The sequence below is a fragment of the Hevea brasiliensis genome, chromosome 12, assembly GCF_030052815.1.
Source record: "Hevea brasiliensis isolate MT/VB/25A 57/8 chromosome 12, ASM3005281v1, whole genome shotgun sequence".
NCBI lineage: Eukaryota > Viridiplantae > Streptophyta > Magnoliopsida > Malpighiales > Euphorbiaceae > Hevea > Hevea brasiliensis.
The window spans coordinates 5,659,194-5,682,158 of NC_079504.1; the positions used below are offsets into that span (position 1 = coordinate 5,659,194).

General features: G+C 32.7%; 4 protein-coding genes, 1 long non-coding RNA gene and 2 other non-coding genes across 9 annotated transcripts in view; 5 read left to right on the top strand and 2 right to left on the bottom strand.

The window, feature by feature from the left end:
• LOC110669797 (LIM domain-containing protein WLIM1) overlaps positions 1–1,635 on the top strand; it is a 1,884-nt gene extending 249 nt beyond the window's left edge. Inside the window, exons 1-5 of the mRNA XM_021831573.2 lie at positions 1–122; positions 540–636; positions 738–781; positions 871–960; positions 1,125–1,635. The exon at positions 1–122 is cut by the window's left edge and continues 249 nt beyond it. Of these exons, the coding sequence (XP_021687265.1) occupies positions 1–122; positions 540–636; positions 738–781; positions 871–960; positions 1,125–1,349 (578 nt within the window). The 3' untranslated portion in view covers positions 1,350–1,635. The remainder of the gene's footprint in view (positions 123–539; positions 637–737; positions 782–870; positions 961–1,124) is intronic.
• A 567-nt stretch (positions 1,636–2,202) lies between these two features.
• Positions 2,203–4,730, bottom strand: LOC110669796 (F-box protein At3g12350). Its single transcript, XM_021831571.2, has 2 exons — positions 3,513–4,730; positions 2,203–2,807 (listed from the first exon to the last, which is right to left on the bottom strand). The coding sequence occupies exons 1-2, from the start codon at positions 4,695–4,697 to the stop codon at positions 2,358–2,360; spliced, it is 1,635 nt and encodes a 544-aa protein (XP_021687263.2). The 5' UTR covers positions 4,698–4,730; the 3' UTR covers positions 2,203–2,357.
• A 2,600-nt stretch (positions 4,731–7,330) lies between these two features.
• LOC110669762 (uncharacterized) lies at positions 7,331–9,247 on the top strand. Its single transcript, XR_002497768.2, has 2 exons — positions 7,331–7,754; positions 8,851–9,247. It is a non-coding gene; the product is annotated as an uncharacterized LOC110669762 (long non-coding RNA).
• A 929-nt stretch (positions 9,248–10,176) lies between these two features.
• Positions 10,177–11,771, bottom strand: LOC110669761 (uncharacterized). The gene has a single exon (XM_021831531.2). It carries the CDS (start codon positions 11,729–11,731, stop codon positions 10,352–10,354), a length of 1,380 nt encoding a protein of 459 aa, XP_021687223.2. The 5' UTR covers positions 11,732–11,771; the 3' UTR covers positions 10,177–10,351.
• A 3,281-nt stretch (positions 11,772–15,052) lies between these two features.
• LOC110669808 (uncharacterized) lies at positions 15,053–20,957 on the top strand. 3 transcript variants are annotated; one of them, XM_058130911.1, is made up of 3 exons: positions 15,085–15,823; positions 15,875–16,430; positions 20,803–20,957. In XM_058130911.1, the coding sequence occupies exons 1-2, from the start codon at positions 15,241–15,243 to the stop codon at positions 16,420–16,422; spliced, it is 1,131 nt and encodes a 376-aa protein (XP_057986894.1). In that variant the 5' UTR covers positions 15,085–15,240; the 3' UTR covers positions 16,423–16,430; positions 20,803–20,957. The 3 variants fall into 3 exon arrangements, with proteins under 3 accessions (XP_057986895.1, XP_057986894.1, XP_057986893.1); XM_058130912.1 differs by having other exon boundaries at positions 15,053–16,430; XM_058130910.1 differs by lacking the exon at positions 20,803–20,957 and adding an exon at positions 19,096–19,458 and having other exon boundaries at positions 15,085–16,430.
• A 776-nt stretch (positions 20,958–21,733) lies between these two features.
• Positions 21,734–21,819, top strand: LOC131171663 (small nucleolar RNA R32/R81/Z41). The gene has a single exon (XR_009142321.1). It is a non-coding gene; the product is annotated as a small nucleolar RNA R32/R81/Z41 (small nucleolar RNA).
• A 56-nt stretch (positions 21,820–21,875) lies between these two features.
• Positions 21,876–21,968, top strand: LOC131171662 (small nucleolar RNA snoR31/Z110/Z27). Its single transcript, XR_009142320.1, has one exon. It is a non-coding gene; the product is annotated as a small nucleolar RNA snoR31/Z110/Z27 (small nucleolar RNA).
• Positions 21,969–22,965: the final 997 nt, after the last annotated feature.

Genomic DNA, 22,965 nt, shown 5'->3' on the forward strand with positions numbered 1-22,965 from the left:
GAACAACCCAGAAGTGCATGGCATGCGACAAGACTGTCTATCTTGTGGATAAGTTAACTGCCGATAACCGTGTCTACCATAAGGCCTGCTTCCGATGCCATCACTGCAAAGGAACACTCAAGGTATGCACTAGTAGTCCTTTCTTTCTGACAATAAGGATTTTCACAAGAAAATAACTCAAAAGCTTGTTAGATCCATTCATGCCACATGTTCCAATGTTCAAATTCAAGACCCTCATATTTCACTCCTACAGACCAATAGATCAATTCATCAGCTTTAAATGTAAAACAATTCCGGCATCAAAATAGGCATTTTACAACAATTGATGCTCCATATCAAGTAAATTATGCAGATTTCCAGTCCATGATATGTATCATCTCCCTCCATGAGCTTTCCATGAGATTTAACTATTGAATGAAAAGTTAGGAATTAGACTTGTTTTCTGATTTGTATAACGGAAGTGTGAATGGAGGACATTTACAAGGTTGTGGTTTTCATATGCAATTCTATTGAGTATTGACAAATGGATCTAATTGCAGCTTGGCAACTACAATTCCTTTGAAGGGGTACTCTATTGCAGGCCACATTTCGATCAACTCTTCAAAAGAACTGGCAGTTTGGACAAGAGCTTTGAGGGTAATAAACATTAAAATATTCATGTACAACCAATTTCAGTTTAGTTTTCTTTTTCCTTCCTGAGTCAAAGTAATTTACTTCTATTTGATTATTCCTTCCAGGGACGCCAAAAATTGTAAAATCTGATAAACCTGCTGATGGTGAGGTAATTTCGTGATATTTGGATACTTGTTTATGTCTTGAAGATGAGTTCCAAACACCTTTCAGTACCTGACTGTTAACTGCTTCGAACAGAAACCTAATGCTGCTAAAGTCTCAAGCATGTTCGGTGGAACCAGAGATAAATGTTTTGGCTGCAAGAACACTGTCTATCCAACTGAGAAGGTAAAGATTACCACCATTTCCATTATCAAATGAGCATAGATGCACGTTTAATGCTCTGTTCTATGCTTTACGTTTACCATTTAAAATTTCAATAAGTCCCAAGATGTGGCGTAGCTTCTTACAACACCAATGATTGACAATGAAAATTTATTCTATATTAAAAGGTTACAGTGAATGGAACTCCTTACCACAAGAGCTGCTTCAAATGCATCCATGGAGGATGTGTAATTAGCCCATCCAACTACATTGCACATGAAGGCAGACTCTACTGCAAACACCACCACAACCAACTCATCAAGGAAAAGGGCAACTTAAGCCAGCTTGAGGGTGACACTGAAAACTCCATGAATGAGAAAGCTAATGGAAGAGAAGTTGCTGCTGAATCATAGTCTGCCAATCGAAGGATATGCTTTAATCTTGCGTCTTCCTCCCTTAGCACATTGTGGCCACACTTCATGGTTTGTTCTTCCCTGCAGTCCAAATGGCTTTGTGCTTGTAATTAGTTGAGATTCTTCTTGATACTCTAATTGCATTGTGTGGGATTTTTGTTTGTGTATTTTGGGTTTTATTCTAATATGGTTGTTCAGGTGAGATTCGAAGACATCATATGGTGAGCTCAACTGTTGTAATTTGCGAATTCTTATTGACCTGATGATCAGCATTGCTTTACCTGCATTACTGTCTTCCACTCATCACTGATTTTTGCTTTGAAAAGACTAGAAGAAACAGATGATGTGAGGGGTCTAGAGAGTGAAATGACCTTTTAAACCAGGAAGATAATCAACTTAAACGACTACTCCAGTAGTCCAAAATCCAAATAATACTGTATGGTCTGTCTCATGCATCAGGCCATCAGTACTATCAAACCAAATGCTTAATAAAATGTAACAAAATGCAAGTCCATACACTTCTGCTCCTCATATAGAATGGCTAATATCCATAACATCTGATTCGTGAACAGAGAAATGCCCAAACTAGGATGAAGAAACTTTTGCAACATATTTGAATTGAATAAAGCCATTGAAAATTTGAAACCAGCAAACAGAATTTTAAAGTAACCTGAATTTTCAACTCAGATATTTGAATTGAATAAAGCCATTGAAAGTTTGAAACCAGCAAACAGAATTTTAAAGTAACCTGAATTTTCAAGTCAGGAAACATTCTGCAGGTCTATTGGTAATACTATAGAACCATGAAGTGTATTGTATTATTGCACGCAAAGTTAGTGAAGGATTCAAGGTGTTAAAAAAAGCGGAAAATTATGGCATGGAAAATTACGGCATATTAACATTATTATTTCTACAACAAATGTAGTACACAATGCCATGGAAATTATGGCATTGAGCTACAACTCTATTTGTACACAGAAGATCCCATGCAAGGATATCAATCGACTATCAATCACAGAAACCCTCCATTGTATCAAGGAGACAACCATCTTGGGCAATGTGCTTTAGGTCAATAACATAGTTGTCCCGAAGAAACCCAAAACCAAATGTCCCATTCTCGTATTGCCAAATCCTTCCCTCAACATGCCAAGGATTTGCAGAACCTCCTGCCAAACCTGGGATGACTAAATCATAACTTGAGTTGATGTACATAATGCGAGAGACCACCTCATAATGCATGTCCTCTGATGTCATGGACAGATGCAGATGTATGCGGCTCCTGTACAGATGTTCTTCCTCAGGTGAAAATGGAGACACAATAAATACAGGACTTGATGTCCAGAACACTGGTGTAGAACTAGAAAGCGGTTCAGACAAGTCCCCAACCCTTCGGCAAGAGATGCCAACCCCATCATATGTTACAAGATAGAATTCCAACTTCATATCATCACAAATTCCCTGCAACAAGAAGCAGGAAAGAGTGTGAAGCGAACTATCACAAAAAGCATCTATTTCTCCATCATCATGTTCCACCCAACATGCCAAGAACTGAAATGAAGCAATGTAAAAGGAGAAAACAACTGCTAGCCAAACCAGAACTTCCTGTGAGGTAATCAAAATTGGCTAACCAATTTCAACAGAAAATTGAATTAATTCTTTTCCAAATTAAAAAAGAACTGCCCTCAGACCTCAAGCTGATAACATGATAAAAATTCAAGAGTTTATCTAAATGCATTTCATAACTTTTACTTGATTTAACTACCAAATAGAAGTTGTGGATTGAATAGATCATAGTAAAAGATGGCAGAGACATTAATATTTCATACCAACTAGCTGTGGCACTTTTTTTTATTTATATTGTAAGGGTAAATATCCAGCTGAAAGTAAAGTTTGGTCAATTAATAGCGTATAAAGGACAGGAAGCAAAATTATGATCAAGATAATGAAAAGCAACACTATGAAACACATTAGAAATCATAAAAAAATAAAAATAAAATAAAACACACTTCACAGCTCATTTCTCTTAAACAACTAACAGAACCGTTCCATTGAGTAATACTAGCTCGAAACAAATATAGTTAATACATCCACAAACAAAGTGTTAAACTTTCAATCAATAAACAAAAGCAGCAACTAAAGAAAAGAAACAGACAAACCACACACCTTCCATAATCCCTGCAATGGCCGAGCTGGCGTAGGCGAGGAATCAACAATCCTCAAGAAATGTTCTGTCGCCCACTTCTTCCTCCCCTGCTTCTCTTTCTCTCTCCTCCTCTGCCTCCTCCAGGACCTATCTGCTCCAGGACTCATTCTATTCGCATAATATTGATACAACTCCGAAGTTTCCGATAAGCTCCCCGGAGACCCACTTTCTAGCCCATTACTCACATCCTCACCATACTCCCCTTTCAAATTCGTCGCACCTGCACTCCTTGAATAAGCAAAACCCACATTCTCTTCCACAGTAAGATGCATATCCCCGATAAAATTAACGTTAACCGGAATCAAATCCATCTCCAAGAATCCCAATTCACCAGATAGCCCACTATTATTCCCATCGGGATCAAGGTAATTTATAATTTGACCCTCCGGTAATATGCCCATCCAAAGGAACGGCGTTTTGGTTACATGATATGTACCATTTTGAGACGGAGAGACTCTAGTACCAGAAAGAAACGACGGACCCCACTCGAAGAAAACTAACGCCGGAGGTTTCACACCGGCGGATTGCCTATGTTGACCGTGGCCGCACCGGCGCCAGAAACCAATCAGATTCTCCCATTTGTTGAGAGTTCTATAGAGGAGCTTGTAGGAGATTTTCCCATTACCCCATTTCTTGATTTGGGTCTTGGATCCCCACCGCCTATCACAAATTGCGTACCAGAGCTTGCTGTCGTCTTGGCAGAGTGGAGAGAATCGCCTCGATGTGCAAGCGAAAATGGCAACCTCTGTTGGGGTTAGGAACGAAAGGATACAGAGCTGGACGTCCTCGGGGAAATCAGAGAAGGAATAGGAATTCATTTCCGTCACCTGAAAAAAGTCTGATTTTCTGGAAAAGTGCTTTTTGGGAGAGGGAGAGAGAGAAATAAAGGAAAATGGGAGATTCTTGGAGAGGAGGGAATAATTCTGATCCGCTAAATTTGCAAGATTAAGCCGCACAAGCTTCGAAGTCAGGACTGGGTTATGCAGTTCAAGTGCTGGCGTGTTGGTGACAAATATGTAATTTCGAGCAATTTTGTTAATTAAAATCCCCCAATGAGCTAGCCCTAGCCCCCCAACCTTGTCCTCTCCGCCCATTATTTCAGTTATTAGCAAACAGGCCACCTGGCAATCGTGGCCCATGCCCATCCCATCCTTGGTCACTTCTAGGAATCATCCATTGCAAAGGGATTTACCATTACCTTTAGAGAAATTGACATCGATGTCACCTTGAGGTATCCAAAACGTAAAATAAAGATTTTTTTTTTATGTAAATAATTATCACTAATCAATGGTTACATGAAATAATGACATTATTTAAAAAAAAAACTCAATTAATCATGACTGATTCGACTGAGTTTTAATTAAATTTACGAATTCTGATTGATTTTGTGATTTTTAATTTTTAAGAATAATTTAAGCTAATTATAGGTTCATTCTTTTAATTATTCAATTGAATTTATCTAATTTTAAAATTTATGAAAAAAATAAATAAATTCTATAAGGAATGCCTATTTAATTTAAGTATATATTTAATTTATTAATTTTTAAAGCATGCATAATTTTATTTTTTTAATTTGTAACAATTTTATTTGTAATTGTATATAAATACTAGATAATAATTTATAAGGTATGTACATTCTTACTTATTTAGATTTTTTTATATATAAAATGGTAATTCATTAATAAAAATTATAAAATAAGTATAATATAATTTTTTATAAAAAAAATAAAAATAGACACTTAAAATCTTTTATTCATAAATAATCTGAGCAAAAGAGAATAATTTTTCATAGGTTCAGCAGTGGCAATGGGTCTGTCAATAGTAATTTTATATTTTCAAGTTTTAATTTTTTTATTAACGTTTTGTTTCTTTTATAAAAAAATATTTTCTTAAAAAATATTTTTATATTTTTTAATATTTAAGTTACTCAAATAAACGGGTTTAGGATTTAGGGTATTTTTAAAGAAAATTATTTTATACTTTAATAATTTTATTAAATTGTGATATTTATACATAATACATATCATTAGCTTAGTATTACAATTAAATAATAAAAAATATTTTTTATTGTAGGTTATTTTACATGAAATAAATGGAGTTTAAAAATTAAAAGTATTTAATTTCTAAATTTTTTTTAAATAATTTTTTTATCATATATATATATTAATTTATTATAATTTAATAAAACCTAAAGCATAAAGGACGCTGATTAAAACATATAACAAAAATAAATACGTAAGAGAATGAAATGTTTAAATCCATTCAAACAAATCATGATTGAATAATGCTGTAATAAAAAAAAAATACACATCTGATTTATTAAAAAAAATTAAAAAGAATATATTTTTTTTAATTTTTGAATATTGATTTAGGGTTTGTTCGGTAATATTAGTTGTTAGTTGTTTTAATAGCGATCAGCTATTTTAATAATGGTTAGGTATTTATATAATAATTTAAAATAAAAATATTAAATAAAAATAAATATTAAATTAACTAAGAAAGGTAAAAATAGTAGTCAAAACATTACTTCAACCTCTAAAAGTTGAGAAAATAATATTTCATAAATTATTTTTTATATTTTTAAATATAATTATGCTATCGAATAATAAAAAAATATATTTAATTAAATTTTAAATATTAAATATTATCTTAAAAATTATTAATTAACAGTGACTCTATTATTACCATGATAACTATATCATATGAACAGAGATAGCAAAAGTTAGTAGGTAGTCTTGTAGCTTTTTTGGATGTGATTAATTCATAAAAAATTATAAGCTAAACATTCTAAGTTTGACTACTTATGTCTAACTTTATAGTTAAAATGTATTTTTTAATTTATAAATTAATTTAAAAATAAATAATTAATTATTTGATAAAATTATTTAAATTTAATTTTTAAATAATTTAAGTGTTTAGTTTAAAAAATATTAAAATTAATTTAATTTATCAAAATAATAAAAAATAATATATTTTTGAGTGTTATGATTGTAAAATAATGATAATATTAATATTTTAAAAATTATTAGGATAATATAATTTTTTTACTTAATTAAAATATAAATTTAAAATAAATAGGTATTTATTTATAATTTTTGAATTATTTTAAATAAATTTTTAACTCTGCTTATAATATTTTATTTATAAATAGGTTTAATTAATTTATAAATTAAATTAAATACTCTTATATCTTTTATAAAATGATAAATAATTATAAATAAAATAACTTCTTAAAAGCTAATAAAAAGAGTAGTTTTATCAAAGCTGAAGATCAATTCCTAATTTTCATGTATATTTACAGAAAATAATTTTTTTATATTTTATTTATAATTTTCTAAGGAAAATCTAATTTTCATTTATATGAAAAATAAGAAAAAAATCTGAAAATTTATTTATTTGTAAATAATAAAAAAATATTTTTTAATTCAAAATTTTCACAATAAAAAATAAATTATTATAAAATATATTTAAAATCATATTTTATTTTAAAAGTTTTTTAATATGTCTTATCCATTTATTCTATAATAATATAATTTTTGCTAAAAATGTATAAATAATATAATAATATAATAATAATAATATGTCTTATCCATTTATTTTTAATAATTAATCAATTTTAATTATAAAAATGTATTTTTTAGTTAAAAAATAGAATTTTTGTTATAAATAACTTTACGTTATTTTCTAAATCTTATTTAAATTTTAAAAATCTGAAATTCAATTCTATATTTAAAATTAGACGCATATGAAACAAAACTTTTTTTTTTTTTTTAATTTTTTCGCCAGCAAACCCTTGAGATAAAAACTGAAAAGGCAAATTATTGGTTCCTTGCATTTGCACTTTTACTCTTAAAGCTGTAGGTCTCATAGATTCCTGCATGTTCATGGAGATGGTTCCCTTCTTCGGAAGCTTTGGTGGAGTTAAACCAGGCGAGATCGGCCATCTGCGGAGAAGGGAAGGCCATCTTCATTTTGTATTTCCGTTTGTATTTGAATGATTCATGTCATATTGTATAATTGAAGTTCCTAATGGAGAAGTTGAATGCTCCGGTTTCTTAGTGTTTCGTTTAGTAGTATTAATTTTGCATAAGTCATTGAATAAACTTGATTCTTGAGGAATTAGGAATGGAAAACGGAATTTGGGAAGCTCAGATGAAGAGTAATGGAATTTAGTGATCGCGGAACTTATAATCTCGCACACGGTAACTAATTTGTGATGGCTTACTGGCTGAGCAATAAATTATGGTATTTGTTAAGTAGATGGGCTTCATTTGGAATAATGATTACACTACCAGTGAAACTCAGGGCATCATCAACCTTTTAGCTTTTTTATTTTCTTTTTCTTTTTATGTATACTTTTATGCATGTTAACCTTCCAAGGGATATATCATGTGCAAGCTCTTCGCCTGTGAAATGCCCCCACTTGCAGAGAGACTGTACTATTCATGAAGTAGTTCATTTTTACCTTTCAACATCAAGTCTCTTGGTTTCTAATTTTCTCAACCTTCTTCTGTGTTTATGGAATCTGACCTAATTGCTTGTCTGTTGCTTGCATTAGCCATGCGATTTTTTGTTAATAATCTTCCCTGTAATTCTGGATTTAGCAATAATGCAAGCCAGATAATTATTTACTCACATGCTCAAACTGCAACACAACAGAGCACCGGGGAGAGTTGGGAGATGGAAAATAGATTTTTTTTTGTCTACCCATAATTATGCTTCATTAGTCGCATGCTTTAGCCTTTTCAAATTAAGTTCTAGGGATGAAAACTTCATTACAGTTCCAAAAAAAAAAAAATCTTTGTAATGGTGCGAAATTATGGATAGCCTTTTGAAATGTATGATAGGGTGCATTCTACTCATCATATCTGAGTGAAATATCAATCATTTTAAGTATTTTCCATACCTATTAAAGGGAATTGAGCTCACTTTATTCATTTTTCTCTAATTAGGTTGCATTAGGCATTTGGCAGCGTATGTAATTTTCTATCTGTGTTATTTATGTTATTATGTGCAGGGAAATAGTACAACATTTCATTCAATTTAAACTTTTGTTTATTGTTGATGCTAAAATGGTAACAATAAAACATGCTAAGTTTCATGCAGCTGTTCTTAATCATATGGAAATTGTTTTTTTTTTATGTATTAGCAACATTGAAAATTGAAACAATTTCAGAGAACGTCCATAGGGATTGGGGAAAAACGATGGCAGAGGGGGTAAGGTTGATGGGTAGTGGTGTTTATTGAAATTTTGGACCTTGTAAAAACCACAGTGTTTTTGGTTGATATTTTATTCAGGTGGGAAAAATCCATTGATGGGTTGGACATCGACACGAGATCGATATGCCAATGTTGTGATGCAGGACTCAGTTTTGATATTGAAGAAGCTGCAAGGCTTTTGCTGAAAAACATGTTTGGGAATATATGGTACCTGCCTCTTTAGCCTGTATTTCTGCTTTATATATGTGCATGAATATGTCTGTCTTTGTAATCAGTCTCCTTGAGCAATATCTTTTTCTCTTGAGAGTTCCTTTGCCTCCTAATTTTAAGATCCTCTGATAAGTAGTCATGGACATTGGACTGCTCGATGTTGTTCCATTATATACATGAGCTACAATTTGGATGTTGTTTTTGTCTTTGTATGCTGACATTTTCTTGTCTAAGTTGAAAAACATCTGTTGTTTTTGTCTTTGTATGCTCATTTTTTTTGTCTGTCTTTGTATGCTGATATTTTAATGCTGTTAATCTATCCAGATCATTCTATTCCATATCATTAGACCATAAGTTCAATTGTCATAAAGAAAAGTCCTTGTTTTATGCAGAACAGGATGCATATAAAGTTTTTTTTTTTTTTTTTTTAAACTGGTTATATGTGTATATAATTGAAAATGACGACAAACTTTCCATTCTTGCATATATTTTTGAATAGTGAACCTTAATAAAATTATGTCATGGTTTCAGTTTATAGATATCCGCGTTGCATATTCTTAAAACGACTTAAAAATCTAGTGCAGGTCAGGAAGCGTTATACGCATCTTCTGAAGGTTTGAGCTTTTCATATTCCCGTTCTTTCCCTGTTAGTCTAGCAGCTTTGGCATGCTCAAAACGAGCGTTTAAAACATATGGACAAGTCTGCAATTAATACTTAGGTTGAGCTTATTGTAGATTGTTCTCTTTTTTTTTTCAATTAAATATAAGAACTTCAAGTAAAAAAAAATTTATTTAATTTTATTTTATTTTTAATATCTGCATCCTAAATCGTATGCTGACAACTTCAAGTGGAAGGGCCCAGCAAACAGCAAGGATGCTTATATTGCAACTATCTTTCACCATTCACTTCTGATGCTTGATGCTTGAAAGGATGAAAATCTCATAGCTTATGTATTATATTTATAGGTTGTTTTATGGTTGTGAATGTATATCTCTCGCCCCATCTGCCAATAAAAACAAAACTTTTCTTGTTTCTGCTTAAAAAAAAAAAAAAAAAATCTTATCTTATGGAAAATTATAGGAATTATGTGCCTAAATGTGTGTAAAATTCCCTTCGCCGGATTAGATTTCTGATATTGATTGTCAACCACTGTAACCACCCCTGCCCCAAGCGTAGTACACAAGAAAGGCAAATTATCTTCTACAGAATTTGACTTTTAACTGAAAAGCTAACAAAAACTGTACATATACCTGATGTGTTCTTATGTATACATAGTAGATCAGATACGTGCTCTAGTGAACTACTTTATACAATTAAGTATTCAAGCAAGATACGTTTTCTAGTGAACTGCTTTATACAATTAGGCATTCAAGCAGTGTTGCTGGACTCGGAGCCCTCCCTGTTATGAGCGTGGAACCTCCAGGTGAAGAGGTAATCCTTGGACTCGCAGGACAATCTGATAACATCACAAAAAGCATTGATGGCTTTCTTCTTCCCCTCATGTCCCCATTCTATTCTCACCCAGCATGAAAATCCATTTGAAGAAGTGGGCACCTTTGAATCAGCAAGATGAAGCTTCACCTCTCCACAGATCCTTTTGCTTGAGCTACCTCCAAACCTGCCATCGCCCATCACCATCAAGTCGAGCCACGAGCACTCTGGTTGTCCCACCATTTCTTTATAGGCAGAATTTGCCAGCCGCACTTTGTACTTGGAATCAGATATCACGGCTGGCAAGGACTCGAACTCAACTTCTTGTTCAACCTCCTCTGGCTTCTTTGGAAGTTGCACTGGTGGGGTTGAGCTTGGGTCTTCACTGATGCACCCAACGCTTATGCTTGAGCCAACTGGTCGAATTGGCTGAGGTGTTATAATATTGCCGGTGAGAGTTTCTTGTAATTGCTGCAAGAGATCCTTCTCTTCTGGGATTTCAGCCACAGTAGTGTTCAAATCTATGACCTCTCTACGTTGTTCCATGCAATTGATTTCAGGTGCTATAGGTTGGTTACCAACAGGAGGAACCGATGGCTGACACGGAAGAAGAGGAAGTGTCACCAAATCTGAAGCGGTTGACACTGGATTTTCCAACTTGCTATCAACACCAGCGAGGTTGGGAACAGGAAGCTGAGAAATCCCATAAGCAAAACCCTGCAAGGAGAGATGTCTGGCAGGTGATGGCACATGACTGGGAGAGGAAAGACCAAAAAGATGGGTTCTTGGTCTTTTGATGGTGGGAGGAGACATGGTAGCTCTGCCTCTCTTTCTGGTTCTAGTAGGCCTGGCTTGCAATTGAGGCCAGAGATTCCTGAGATAAGGAGATTGCCTAATCTTCTGAGACATTGACGGGGTGTCACCCAAGGAGTTGGCAGGAAGCTCAGGCTTTGGTGCTATGGGCCTGTACCTAGACATAATCTCAGCTGTTTTTGCAGTGGAGTAGGGACTCAGGGTCTTGATCATTGTGAAGCTTAGAAAATGGTAAGAGAAAGAAAATGGCGAAGGGTAGGTAGGACGAGACGGGAGAGGTGAAAGAATGGGGGAAATGGTGTGTGTAAAAAGAGCGAGAGGAATGATTTGTTGAGGTGGGGGTTTAAAGAGAGGGATAGAGCCAATGAGAGAAAGGCAACGTGAAGCAAGGAGGCACGAGAGGGTGACACTTGGAAAATGTACGGTGGGTACGTGTATGAGAGGTTTAGGGAAAGGAGCATGTGGGATTTGAGCATTGTACTGGGTCCATGCATGGCAACACATTTCGGATGGATGGACAGTAGCATTGACAGGTGAGCTGTGTCAGTTGAGAGGCCTCACTCTGTGTTTTGCCTGTCATGCCACCAATAGGAAATGACCCATCTTTATAACGCGTGTGGAGTTGGGTACCATGCGTGGACACACCTATCAGGATTGGCTTGGCCTTTTTAGTTTGACCGAAATGTCCTTGTGGGGGATCGGTTATTTTTGGCAGGACTTACAAGTGTCGGCTGGTGAATTTTGTACGGCATGCAAAAAACAGATGAGTTGGAATGTGATTGGAGGATGAGTGAGCATTTGCCTCGGGCGGTTAAATACACTTTCTTCAACACGTGGCTTTTGTGTGAGGAGGCCACTAAAACCAGGTGTTTACCCACCTTGTGAAGCGTGCTCTCCTTTTACCCTAGGGAGTGGCTAAAGTCGGGTTTCGAATTGAAATTGAATCGGAATCACTACATTCAAAATTGAAATCAGCTTCGAGTCAGACCAAAATCACTATTATGTGATTTAGTTTAGGTTTATATTTTTTAATAATTGTGAATCAGCAATTCTAAGTTAGATTAAATTGAGGATTTTAAATTGAACTAAATCAGTAGTTGAAATATAAAAAAAATCAATAAATACTTTATCTCACTTTTAATTTATTTATATAAATTTTAAATTTTTTTATACATTTATTTTTTATACTTTTTTAATTTTGAATACTTTTTTTAATTTTTTTTAAATTCTCTAAATAATTATTTTTATAATTTTTTTAATTTTTAATATTTTTTAATTTTTTAATTTTATTATTTTATACATAATTTTTAATACTATCTCAATTACTCTATTATTATTTTATATCTTTAATAATATTTTTAATACTATTTATTTTATTTTTTTATCTTTTATATTTTTTAATTATCATATAAATTAATAAAAAAGAACAAATAATGGAACTGAAAATTTTGATTTCCAAAAGGATGAATAGACAAAATTAAATGCATGTATTTTTTTAAATTAAAAAAAATGTTAATTTCATTTCTAATTTTTTTAATAAGTTCAAATATTTTTTTATTAAATTTTTTTTTAAAGATAAATTAATTTTATTATTTTTTTATTTTATTTTAATTAAAAAATTTTAAGAAAAATTAAAATATTTTTATAAATATAATTTAATTCTAAATCAATAAAAATTTTCTGCTCCTAAATTGCCTTTAAATTGTCTTGAACTATTTTTTTTAAATGGTCCTTCAAGTTGTTTTAAACACGAGGCATAACCATAACAGGCAATTCAAGAATTATCTTTCAAATAATACAACAGCGATTTAGTTTAGATTTAACATAAATTAATCATTTTAAAATTATACCAGCATTTTCTGAACCGTGATCATCTCTAATCCTAGGATTTAAGCAAGTAATTTATGAAATCTCTTTTCTGCACTAGTTCGCCTCGTGCTTTGAATTGATAATAAAAAAACTACTAGTGCATAAAAATTACGTGAAATTTAAAATAAAAACAGTTTTTATTTGAGGCGATGAGTACAATTTTTTTTTAATATTGTAATTGGTTATTTTCGATATCACAAGCCCCTTAGAAAAAAAAAATGGTATATATCTATTTATTCAATTTAAAAATATTAAATATTGATAACTCAAAATTATGATTTTAACATTTTTTCCCCTAAAAACGGAAGTCATTGGGTTATTATGACATGGGTGAGCTCACGCCCTCAGGTTCCTACGACTTTAACCCAACCGAGTGAAATATCTTGGGCCCTGGTTTGCAGCCAACCTCACCAGCTTACCACTTTTTTTTTTTTTTTAATTAAAACTTTCGTGGTTCATATTGAGATTTATTATTATTATTATTATTATTATTATTATTATTATTATATAATTCAATAGAGACACAGTAAGTTGGGTAATGCAACCGAAGTCAGTCAATTTGGATTTAAATCAAATATCTTGGTTGGAAGGTTTAAAGACTATGAATTTAAATTTTGATAAATTCAAGGTAAGTATAAAAATTTAAAAAAGTAAAAATTTCAAATAATAATATTATTTATATTATTTGATATTCAAAGTCAACTTAAAAAATATATTTTTTTAGATAAATACCTTCATTTTAAATTTAACATGTTAAATTCTTTTTAATATCAAACTAAATATTTTTAAAATTTTGAATTATATTCTAAATTTTAAATTTAATATTTGAAATTTAAATTTCTATTCATAATATATGAATGTAAATGCAACATTAAAAAATGGTGAACTATAAAGATTTAGCTTTTATCCTTAGATTTTAATTGAGCTTAATTGAATCATTACACATTTCTGATGGTTTAACTTAAAATTATTTAGAGTGAAAAAATAGTGTCTATATATCTGATCTCAAATTTTTTGGATAAAAACTTAGTTGAGAGTTGAGAGTTTGAGAGAAGCTTTTTATCGAACCATATGAGATCATGTATTCTCGTTGTAATTTTATTGTTATGGTCACTCTACCATATTCCCTCTTACAATTCTTATATTTGTGACTATCCCCTTATGTATGGAAATGAAAATAGATCGAGAATTTCTAGGTATTTGTAAATAATATAAATTTATTTATTAAAACTTAAATTATAAGTTAAAATATAATTAAAAATATACATATATATATTTTAAAATTATAATACTTAGTTAATTATACAAAAATATGAATTTTTTAAATAATAATAATATATTATTATTGGATAAGTTTTAAAGATTCACAATGGCGTGATTTTTCTCTTATCTTTGCTTCATGCAATATTAACTATAAAGTGAATCAAGTCAAAATTAAGAATAGTTATCATACTCTATATTTGATTTGGATTTAAGTTTGTAGAATTTGTATTTTATATGTTTGATATTCATTAATTGAATGTGTATATAAATAATTAATTAAATATAAAATATATATTTTTAATAATATTTATAATTTTTTTAAATATTATATTTTAAATAATTAGAATTTAAATATTTTATAGAATTATTAAATTTCCAACATATAAATTATTAATAAAAATGTTTTTTATATAAATTATTAATTAAAATATATAAAATTAAACATATTAATTTGATAAAAAAAAAGTAAAATAATTTGTTTAACTAATTAATATGAGAAACTATAATTTTAATAACAAATGCATATTTCCTTATACTGGTGAAGTGTATTTATTATTAAAATTTTAATTGTGTATTAATTTAATCAAATGATTAGATTGCCAATTACCGATATGGGTTTCGTAATGACCAAACTAATCGCGAGTGACTGATCCGCACTAATTAAATCATTAGTACTTTATTAATAATAAAAATGGACGGAAGGAAGAGTATTTATTTTGTGGCGTGAGCAATGGGCTGGAAAAGCTAATCTTAAACTAGGACGCCAACGCCTTCCGTGGAAAGGAAATTGTGGACCCGTGAGTCGTGACTTTACTTGTGCCCCCAAAATAGCACCTGTGATTTCAGTCTCCTCCTCCAAACTCTCTCTATGCGCTTCATCAATGGAGGACAAGACAAGGCCCTCAAATATTCCATCTAATTACGTCACTCTCCAACAACTTCAAGAACGCTGGATTAAAGAGCAGCAGCGTAAGCTCAAGGAGAAAGAGGAAGAACAAAACCAGGAAGAGGAGCAGCAAAATGAAGAAAAAGACCCAAACCCCCAAGTTCACCTAATCAAAGACGCCCGATCGAGTCGAAGAAATCGCAACCGACGTAATGAGAGCAGAAATCGCAATTTGACGGAAACTGGTTTTGGTGGTTGTCCAGAGGAAAACCACGCTCCAGCGGTTTCTGCTGTTGTTGAAGGAAATGAGAGTGAGAGTACTGTGAAGGAGACGAAGAGCAATGATTTGGGAAATAAGAAAAAGAAGAATTGGAAGAGGAAGGGGAAGGAGAAGAAGAAGGAGAAGCTGATCGATGATGGAGAAGCTAGGGCACAAGAAGAGGAAGAACGAAAGGTACGCGAGCCACGCGCGCCGCCTGTTAAGAGCGAGGAGAATACCCCGGTTACGAGGCCTGAGAAAACGAGGGATATGAGGTTGGATTATAGGCCTAAATTTACTAGTGCGATTAAGAAGAGTGGTCGAATAGCAAAAAATGTGGATGAAGTTGAGAATGAGGCGGAGAAGAGAGGTGGAACATTGAAAAATGTGGAGGAAGTTGAGAATGAGGCGGAGAAGAGTGGTGGAACATTGAAAAATGTGGAGGAAGTTGAGAATGAGGCGGAGAAGAGAGGTGGAACATTGAAAAATGTGGATGAAGTTGAGAATGAGGCGGAGAAGAGTGGTGGAACATTGAAAAATGTGGAGGAAGTTGAGAATGCGGCGGAGAAGAGTGAGGGGACTCTGAAGATTGAGCGAAAGCTTGAGGATTTTTCTATAAGAAATGAGAGTCACAGATCGGAGACGCAAAATAGGGTTGTTAATCGCAGATATGGCGATCATAGAGGTTATAATAGGATTGATAATAGGACTCTTAATCGCAGGTATTATGAATATAGAGGTTATAATGGTGGTCTGAGTCGCAGTTATGGGCAGCACAGAGGAAGTTATAGGAGGTTTAATCAGTTTGCAGAGCAGAAGGGGAGACATAGTGGAATGGTTTGGGTGAAGAAAGAAGAGGTTGCTGATGCTGGTGAGGGTGCCAGAGATCGAAGCTCGAGCAACTCAGTGGAGCAATGATATGATTGGTAATGGACTAGTGCTCTTTCTTTTTGGTTTATTGGCCAGCAAAGTTTTTATTTGTGTTTGTTTATTGCAATGGCTTTGTCTTGTTGGTATGTGAAAATCAATTGATTCACAAAGTTCATTATTGTTCAATAGTTCACCAGTGGGTTTGACATTTTAGTTTTCTATGTTACGTTGGAAAAGTTGAGGTTTTAATCTGACAAAATATTGTGGGGTATGCAATGCATATGTGTTGAATATTTAACCATGACAATGGAATTCTGTAATATTAAATGGAGCACTCAACTTTAGAAATGGAACAAAGTAGTTGATTCGTGAACACTGAGTAGGAAATGATAGTGTCAAGGATGACAGATTTTCACTATGTTTTAGGACATATCATCTGTGCAATTAAATGGTGGAATGCTGAGCTTATAAAGCACCCAATATGACTTTTGCATACTGACCGTTCCAACCATTTAACTGTTGCATGCTCTACTTTTCCTTGTTATCCATTTTAAAATTATGTTGTCTAAAAAGAACCATCAACAAATGACAAACATTTTAACCTATAAGAATACTGACAAATAGCACTGTCTGATAATGAAAGATTTTCTTTTACCTTTAATTGAGTGGATATTAGATATGCATATAGAAATAATGATACTCAATGATTTAGTAATGTGAGGTGCAAGAATTTTCTCAGCTTTTGTGGAATGAGGAAGTACAAAAGGCAGTGAAGAGAAAAAGGGAATGGTATAAGAAATTACCTAAATGTGATAATAATGAGGCATATGAACAGTACAAGATAGCAAAGAAAGAGGCAAAAAAGGCAGTTAGTCAAGCAAGATCACAGGCCTTTGAAAAGTTATATGAGAAACTTGGAACTAAAGAAGGGGAGAAAGATATTTATAGATTAGCAAGGAATAGAGAAAGGAAATGTCAAGATCTCAATCAAGTTAGGTGCATTAAGGATAAAGAAGGAAAAGTGTTGGTGAAAGATGAGGACATTAAAGAAAGATGGAGAAATTATTTTAATGATCTCTTTAATAATAGTCAAAATGGTAATAGCGTGAATATAGATTATAGAACAATAGAAAGGAATGTAAATTATACTAGAAGGATTCGATCTTTAGAAGTAAAGAAAGCACTTAAGAGAATGAAAGTGGGTAAAGCCTGTGGACCCGATGAAATACCAATTGAAGTGTGAAAGTATTTGGGAGATATGGGAGTGGCATGGTTAACTAAATTATTTAATAAGATTCTAAACTCAAAGAAAATGCCTGATGAATGGAGGAAGAGTATTTTAGTACCTATTTTTAAAAATAAGGGAGACATACAGAGTTGCTCAAACTATAGGGGAATTAAACTCATGAGCCATACTATGAAGTTGTGAGAGAGAGTTGTAGAGCATCGACTACGTCATGATACTTCTATCTCTCTCAATCAATTTGGTTTCATTCCCGGTCGTTCAACTATGGAAGCGATCTTTCTCATTAGAAGCTTGATGGAGAAATATAGAGATGTGAAGAAAGATCTACACATGATTTTTATTGATTTGGAAAAGGCTTATGATAGTGTTCCAAGAGATGTCTTATGGAATGTGTTAGAACAAAAGAGGGTATCTATTAGGTGCATACAAGTATTGAAAGATATGTATGAATGAGCAACTACTATTGTGCGCACAGTGGGATGGGACACAAGAGATTTTCCGATCTCAATTGGATTACACCAAGGATCAGCCATAAGCCCTTACCTTTTTACATTAGTTTTAGATGAACTGACGAAACATATACAAGAGAGTATTCCTTGGTGCATGATGTTTGCGGATGATATTGTTCTGATAGATGAGACACGAGAAAGAATCAATAGAAAGTTAGAACTTTGGAGAAGTACTCTAGAGTTAAAGGGTTTTAAGTTAAGTAGAACGAAGACAGAATACATGCATTGTACGTTCAGTGAAGGCCAAACTGGTGATAGGGAAGAAGTTAGTTTGAATGGAGTGGTACTGTTACAAAGTAATCACTTTAAATATCTAGGCTTAGTCCTTCAAGTAGATGGGGGATGTGAGGAGGATGTTAGTCATAGGATTAAAGCCGGATGGTTGAAGTGGAGACGTGCCACGGGAGTTTTATGTGATCGTAAGATTCCCAATAAATTGAAAGGAAAATTTTACCATACAGCCATACGACCGGCTATGTTATATGGTAGTGAGTGTCGGGCATTGAAAGAGTCGTATGCATATAAGATAAGAGTTGCAGAGATGAGAATGTTAAGGTGGATGAGTGGCCATACTAGACTAGATAAAGTCCGTAATGAGAGTATTAGAGAAAAGGTAGGAGTGGTGCCAATTGAAGATAAATTGAGAGAAGGGAGATTGAGGTGGTTTGGTCATGTGAAGCGTAGACATACGACATACGGAGGCTCCAGTTAGACAAGTAGAGCACATTAGGTTAGAGGATAGAAAGAAAAAAAGGGGTAGACCTAAATTGACTTGGAGGAGAGTAGTACAACATGACTTAGAAGCATTATACATTTCTGAGGATTTAACCCAAAATCGTTCAGAGTGGAAAAAGCGAATACATATAGCCGACCCAAAATTTTTTGGATAAAGGCTTAGTTGAGTTGAGTTGATATGATCTTAACATTTGGTGTTGATAGACATATTTCTCCATGATTACATTTCAGATTAGCCAGACTATTGTGAAGCTGAAAGATTTTGCATAGAGTGAGGATATGTGATTATGTAGTATGATTATGATATTGAGAAGTAAATTAAGGTGGCTACAAGTTTTGGAAGTTTCTGCAGTTATTTGAAATAATGTTGTAATTCCTGTTACACTATATGCCAAGCCTGCGTGGAGTGTTTCTGATAATATTCTTCATAGATATTAGTTCTTCGAAGTTTCAAGAATTACAGGGATCTTCTCTAAGAATTGCAAAGAAAACGCTGCTATATTACATTTTTCTTCTATGTCATTTTGAGTTTTCATCAGTTTGTAAGCTATTTCCACTTGTTACTTTTCTGAAGTTGCATTTGCTTTTCTTTTACTGTGGTGCCTGCACGTTTTTCTACAGTAGCTATGGCAACAACATTATAATACTAATCTACCATACTATTTAATCATATCTTTATGCTATTAGTTAAGGTCATGTTACATGGTTATTATTAATATGGCTTGAGAACCATCGAAGTACAACTTTAACAAATTCATTCCATAATGATGTTTAGGAATTTAATTTCAGAGAGATGGACGTATGTATGCACATAATGTATGCTGTGAAGGATAAAAATTGGTGCAACTTCTTTTATTTGTGGTAATGAGCGTTGACAATGGAATTACATGGTTTTAGCTATCTTCTTTACCTTTCTGTCCTTTGTATTATTGTGTTTGGTTTTATTCTTTCTTCTATTTATTTTTCCTATAATATTGCCAAATTGGAGGTGATGATGCAGAATTTTGGATCTCTATAGAGAAGCTTCTGAGTGCATGATATTCATTTATGTCTTTGTCAAATTATTTTTAGCAACCAGAATATAAAGATACGGATTATTTATTAATGGAGCTTCATAGGGTGGCAACTGATATGTTGAAGGAAGTTGTTTGTAAGTTGCTAGGATGATAAAAAATGCTTTTGAGTTTTGAGTTTGAATCATATGTCATGACATATTGTCAGACAGCACTTTGAGTAGTGAGAAAATTCAAACCTCAATGTTTTTATGGTGTGATGCTTGGAAATGTCATTGGCCAAACAGGTAGTGAAAGAATTTGTGGGTTGTTAAAAATTTTGTACTTTTTAAAACTTAGAAGTGTTTTTCCCACCAAGGAGCATGGCTCACAGTTAGCTCTTGAATTCTTTCTTAGGTAAAAAGAAGCAAGAAACAAGATGATATTTGATCTCCATACATGTTGAGGAGGAAACTGAGAGTTTGGCCTGTAAATATGCTTTCACTATAATAGAAAGTCCTGTGGGCATAATAAGTTTTACCTGAATGGCATTTCCTTTTTAATCTGGATACAGATTATGGAATGAATATTGGTTATTTTGCTTATCATCCATGCTCAGAAATATTGGAGCTTTTAGGTGCAATTGTACGCTTAGTTCAACGGAGTAGCACGTTTTGGCCTGATGAATTTCTTGTTGATATGGAAAAGAAGATTATCAAATGCTCGTCTTATGAACTAGCATTGCACAACTCGTCATCCACAACTAATGTTTGATTCTTTGTGAGTGTTTAATCATGATAGTTGATTTAGTTGCCCAGAAAATGAAATTAGTTTATTTCTTGGCTTGGCATATGCATCAAGGTACCCTTTAAAATTAGTGTACAATATTTGCACCAAATGCGATAAGTTTAGAAAGTTGAGAAATATGTATGTCTTGTGAATGCAGGTCTGATGGAGATGGGCGGAAGAGAATGAAAGAATCCATTACGCCGTGGAAGTAATGGAGATGTTTTGTAAAAACAATGACAAAATGTGCATACTAAACTCATTTCAAAATGATGAGAGATTCTGGAATTTAGTAAATATTTGATATTTTACCTATATTTTTGTTGCCCTCATGCAATTGGCGCTTCATATGGATTATACGCGCACAAAGGCGGGGCAACTTATTGCATTTGTTTCTCTGAAATGGGAAATGCAATGTGTGTTTTTAAAAGAATGAGAACAGAATAATACTGAAGAACAGGAGTCGCTGAAGGGGATACAATATCTAAAACTGCTAAAGACTACAGTTATCAAATGAGACATTGTATCACTACATCAGATTTTGGGGAAGAAATGTGACCAGTGAGTAAGAGAAGCTAGCTATAGTGGCTGATCTCTTATCAAAATTTAAACTGAAGACTAGATTGGTGGGGCATAGATATGATATTGTGAACTAACAGCTAATGGTAGGGATTTTAGTAGGAAGATGATTCAATGGTAATCTTATTATCAATCTCAATCAACTATGAATATGATGATGCTGGCCTGCTCAGAAGTGAGAACCCTCGGTTCAATGTTCATAGATAACGGAGCATGGCTTCCTAGCCTGCAACTCTAGGATGCTAATGGGCCGGGTATAGGGTAAATGAATTTTTAATTTTGGGCTGAGACTGTGGTCAAGTCAAGGCCCAAACACAAACAACTCCTTGTGGCCCCTCGCCAGCAAAAACCCAAATGAATTGCGTCCTCCTCGGGGTCATCGAGTTTAGGGTTTCGTTTCTTCCCTTTATAAATGTCTCTATTCCTAGCTTTCCTGTACTTGTGTGGAGACTTTCTCATCTGTTTTCTCCTAGCTTAGTAGTCTCTTTATTTTCTATTTGATCGATTTTATAAGCTGAAGATGATGATAGGAATGCGGGGTGATGATCAATTTCATATGATCAAAATTTCTCCTTGCTGCGTTCTTTCTGATTCACATTTGACTTCTATACATCACTTTCTTTTTTATATAAAAAAAAAATTTATTCGGTCACGTCGTCAAGATGATGAAATCAGGAAATCTTAGGACACCTTCTGACACAGTAGGATGCTGTGTATGAGAAAAAGATTTTCGTTTCTGATATTTGATGAATTTGCATTTTTCGGATATCCAAAATTGTGATTTGCGAATGTATGTTTTCCTTTTCTTTTCTTTTTTTTTTTCCAAAATATTTCCCGCTTTAATTTGATTCTGTTACTATTAATTTCTTTAATTTTTTTAGATGGATTAATCATTATTTTATGATCTCGTAATGAACTCAGCCAATAGCTGTCGAATTTGATAAACAAATTGTAAGTCCTTCAACAAGTTCGAGCAATGCCTAATTTGGCAGTGTGGGTTTCGCTCTGGCGAATCACTAGTTCGTGGACCTGCTCATTATGATACTGTACTAAAAGCAACCTAAACGACCTGTCGCCTCACCAATATAAAAAATAAACAAATAGGCAAGCCAGCTTTGAATCACTGGATGAGGGGAGATTATAAGGAAAGTTCAATTTTTTTTTTTTTTAGAGAGGAAATACTTAAATTATAATCCTCCCTAGATGAGTATCAGCAACAATGAATATCTTGATCATTGAAAAAAAAAAAAAAACCAATGAATATCTTGATGAGCTTAGGGTTATCTAATTTGGTTGCCCCCACAACCGAATGGCATTTTAAAAAATTACCTATTTTAGACTCTATTTATTTTTCGAAAATATTTTTCTAAAAATGTTGTGTTTGGATACTAAAAAATAAAGTTATTTTTTATATTTTAATAATTTTATTAAAATATAAAAATATTTATGCATAAATAATATAAAAATATATTATTTATTTAACATTATAATTAAATAATAAAAAATATTTTTATTTATATACAAGTTTGGAAAATTAATCAACATTCTCTTTGTGGGTGTTTAAAAACTCATTTTTTTTATTTTCATTCTCAAAAATTAGATAATTCAATTCTCATAGTTAAGAGAATTACCATTTTTCTAAAAAAATAGGTTAATGGTTATTTTGTTAAAGGTAAAATATTATAATATTTTTAATAATTAATTAAAAAATTATAATCATAATTATAATTGTCAAAGTTATAAT

Bases quoted from the DNA above. Each gene is read 5' to 3' on its own strand.
- LOC110669796 (XM_021831571.2), bottom strand. From the start codon at position 4,697: ATGGGCATGGGCCACGATTGCCAGGTGGCCTGTTTGCTAATAACTGAA. The intron at 2,808-3,512 runs GTGTGTGGTTTG...TTCTTGTTGCAG, and splicing joins CATTGCAGGGATTATGGAAG to GGAATTTGTGATGATATGAA.
- LOC110669761 (XM_021831531.2), bottom strand. From the start codon at position 11,731: ATGTGTTGCCATGCATGGACCCAGTACAATGCTCAAATCCCACATGCT.
- LOC110669808 (XM_058130912.1), top strand. From the start codon at position 15,241: ATGGAGGACAAGACAAGGCCCTCAAATATTCCATCTAATTACGTCACT.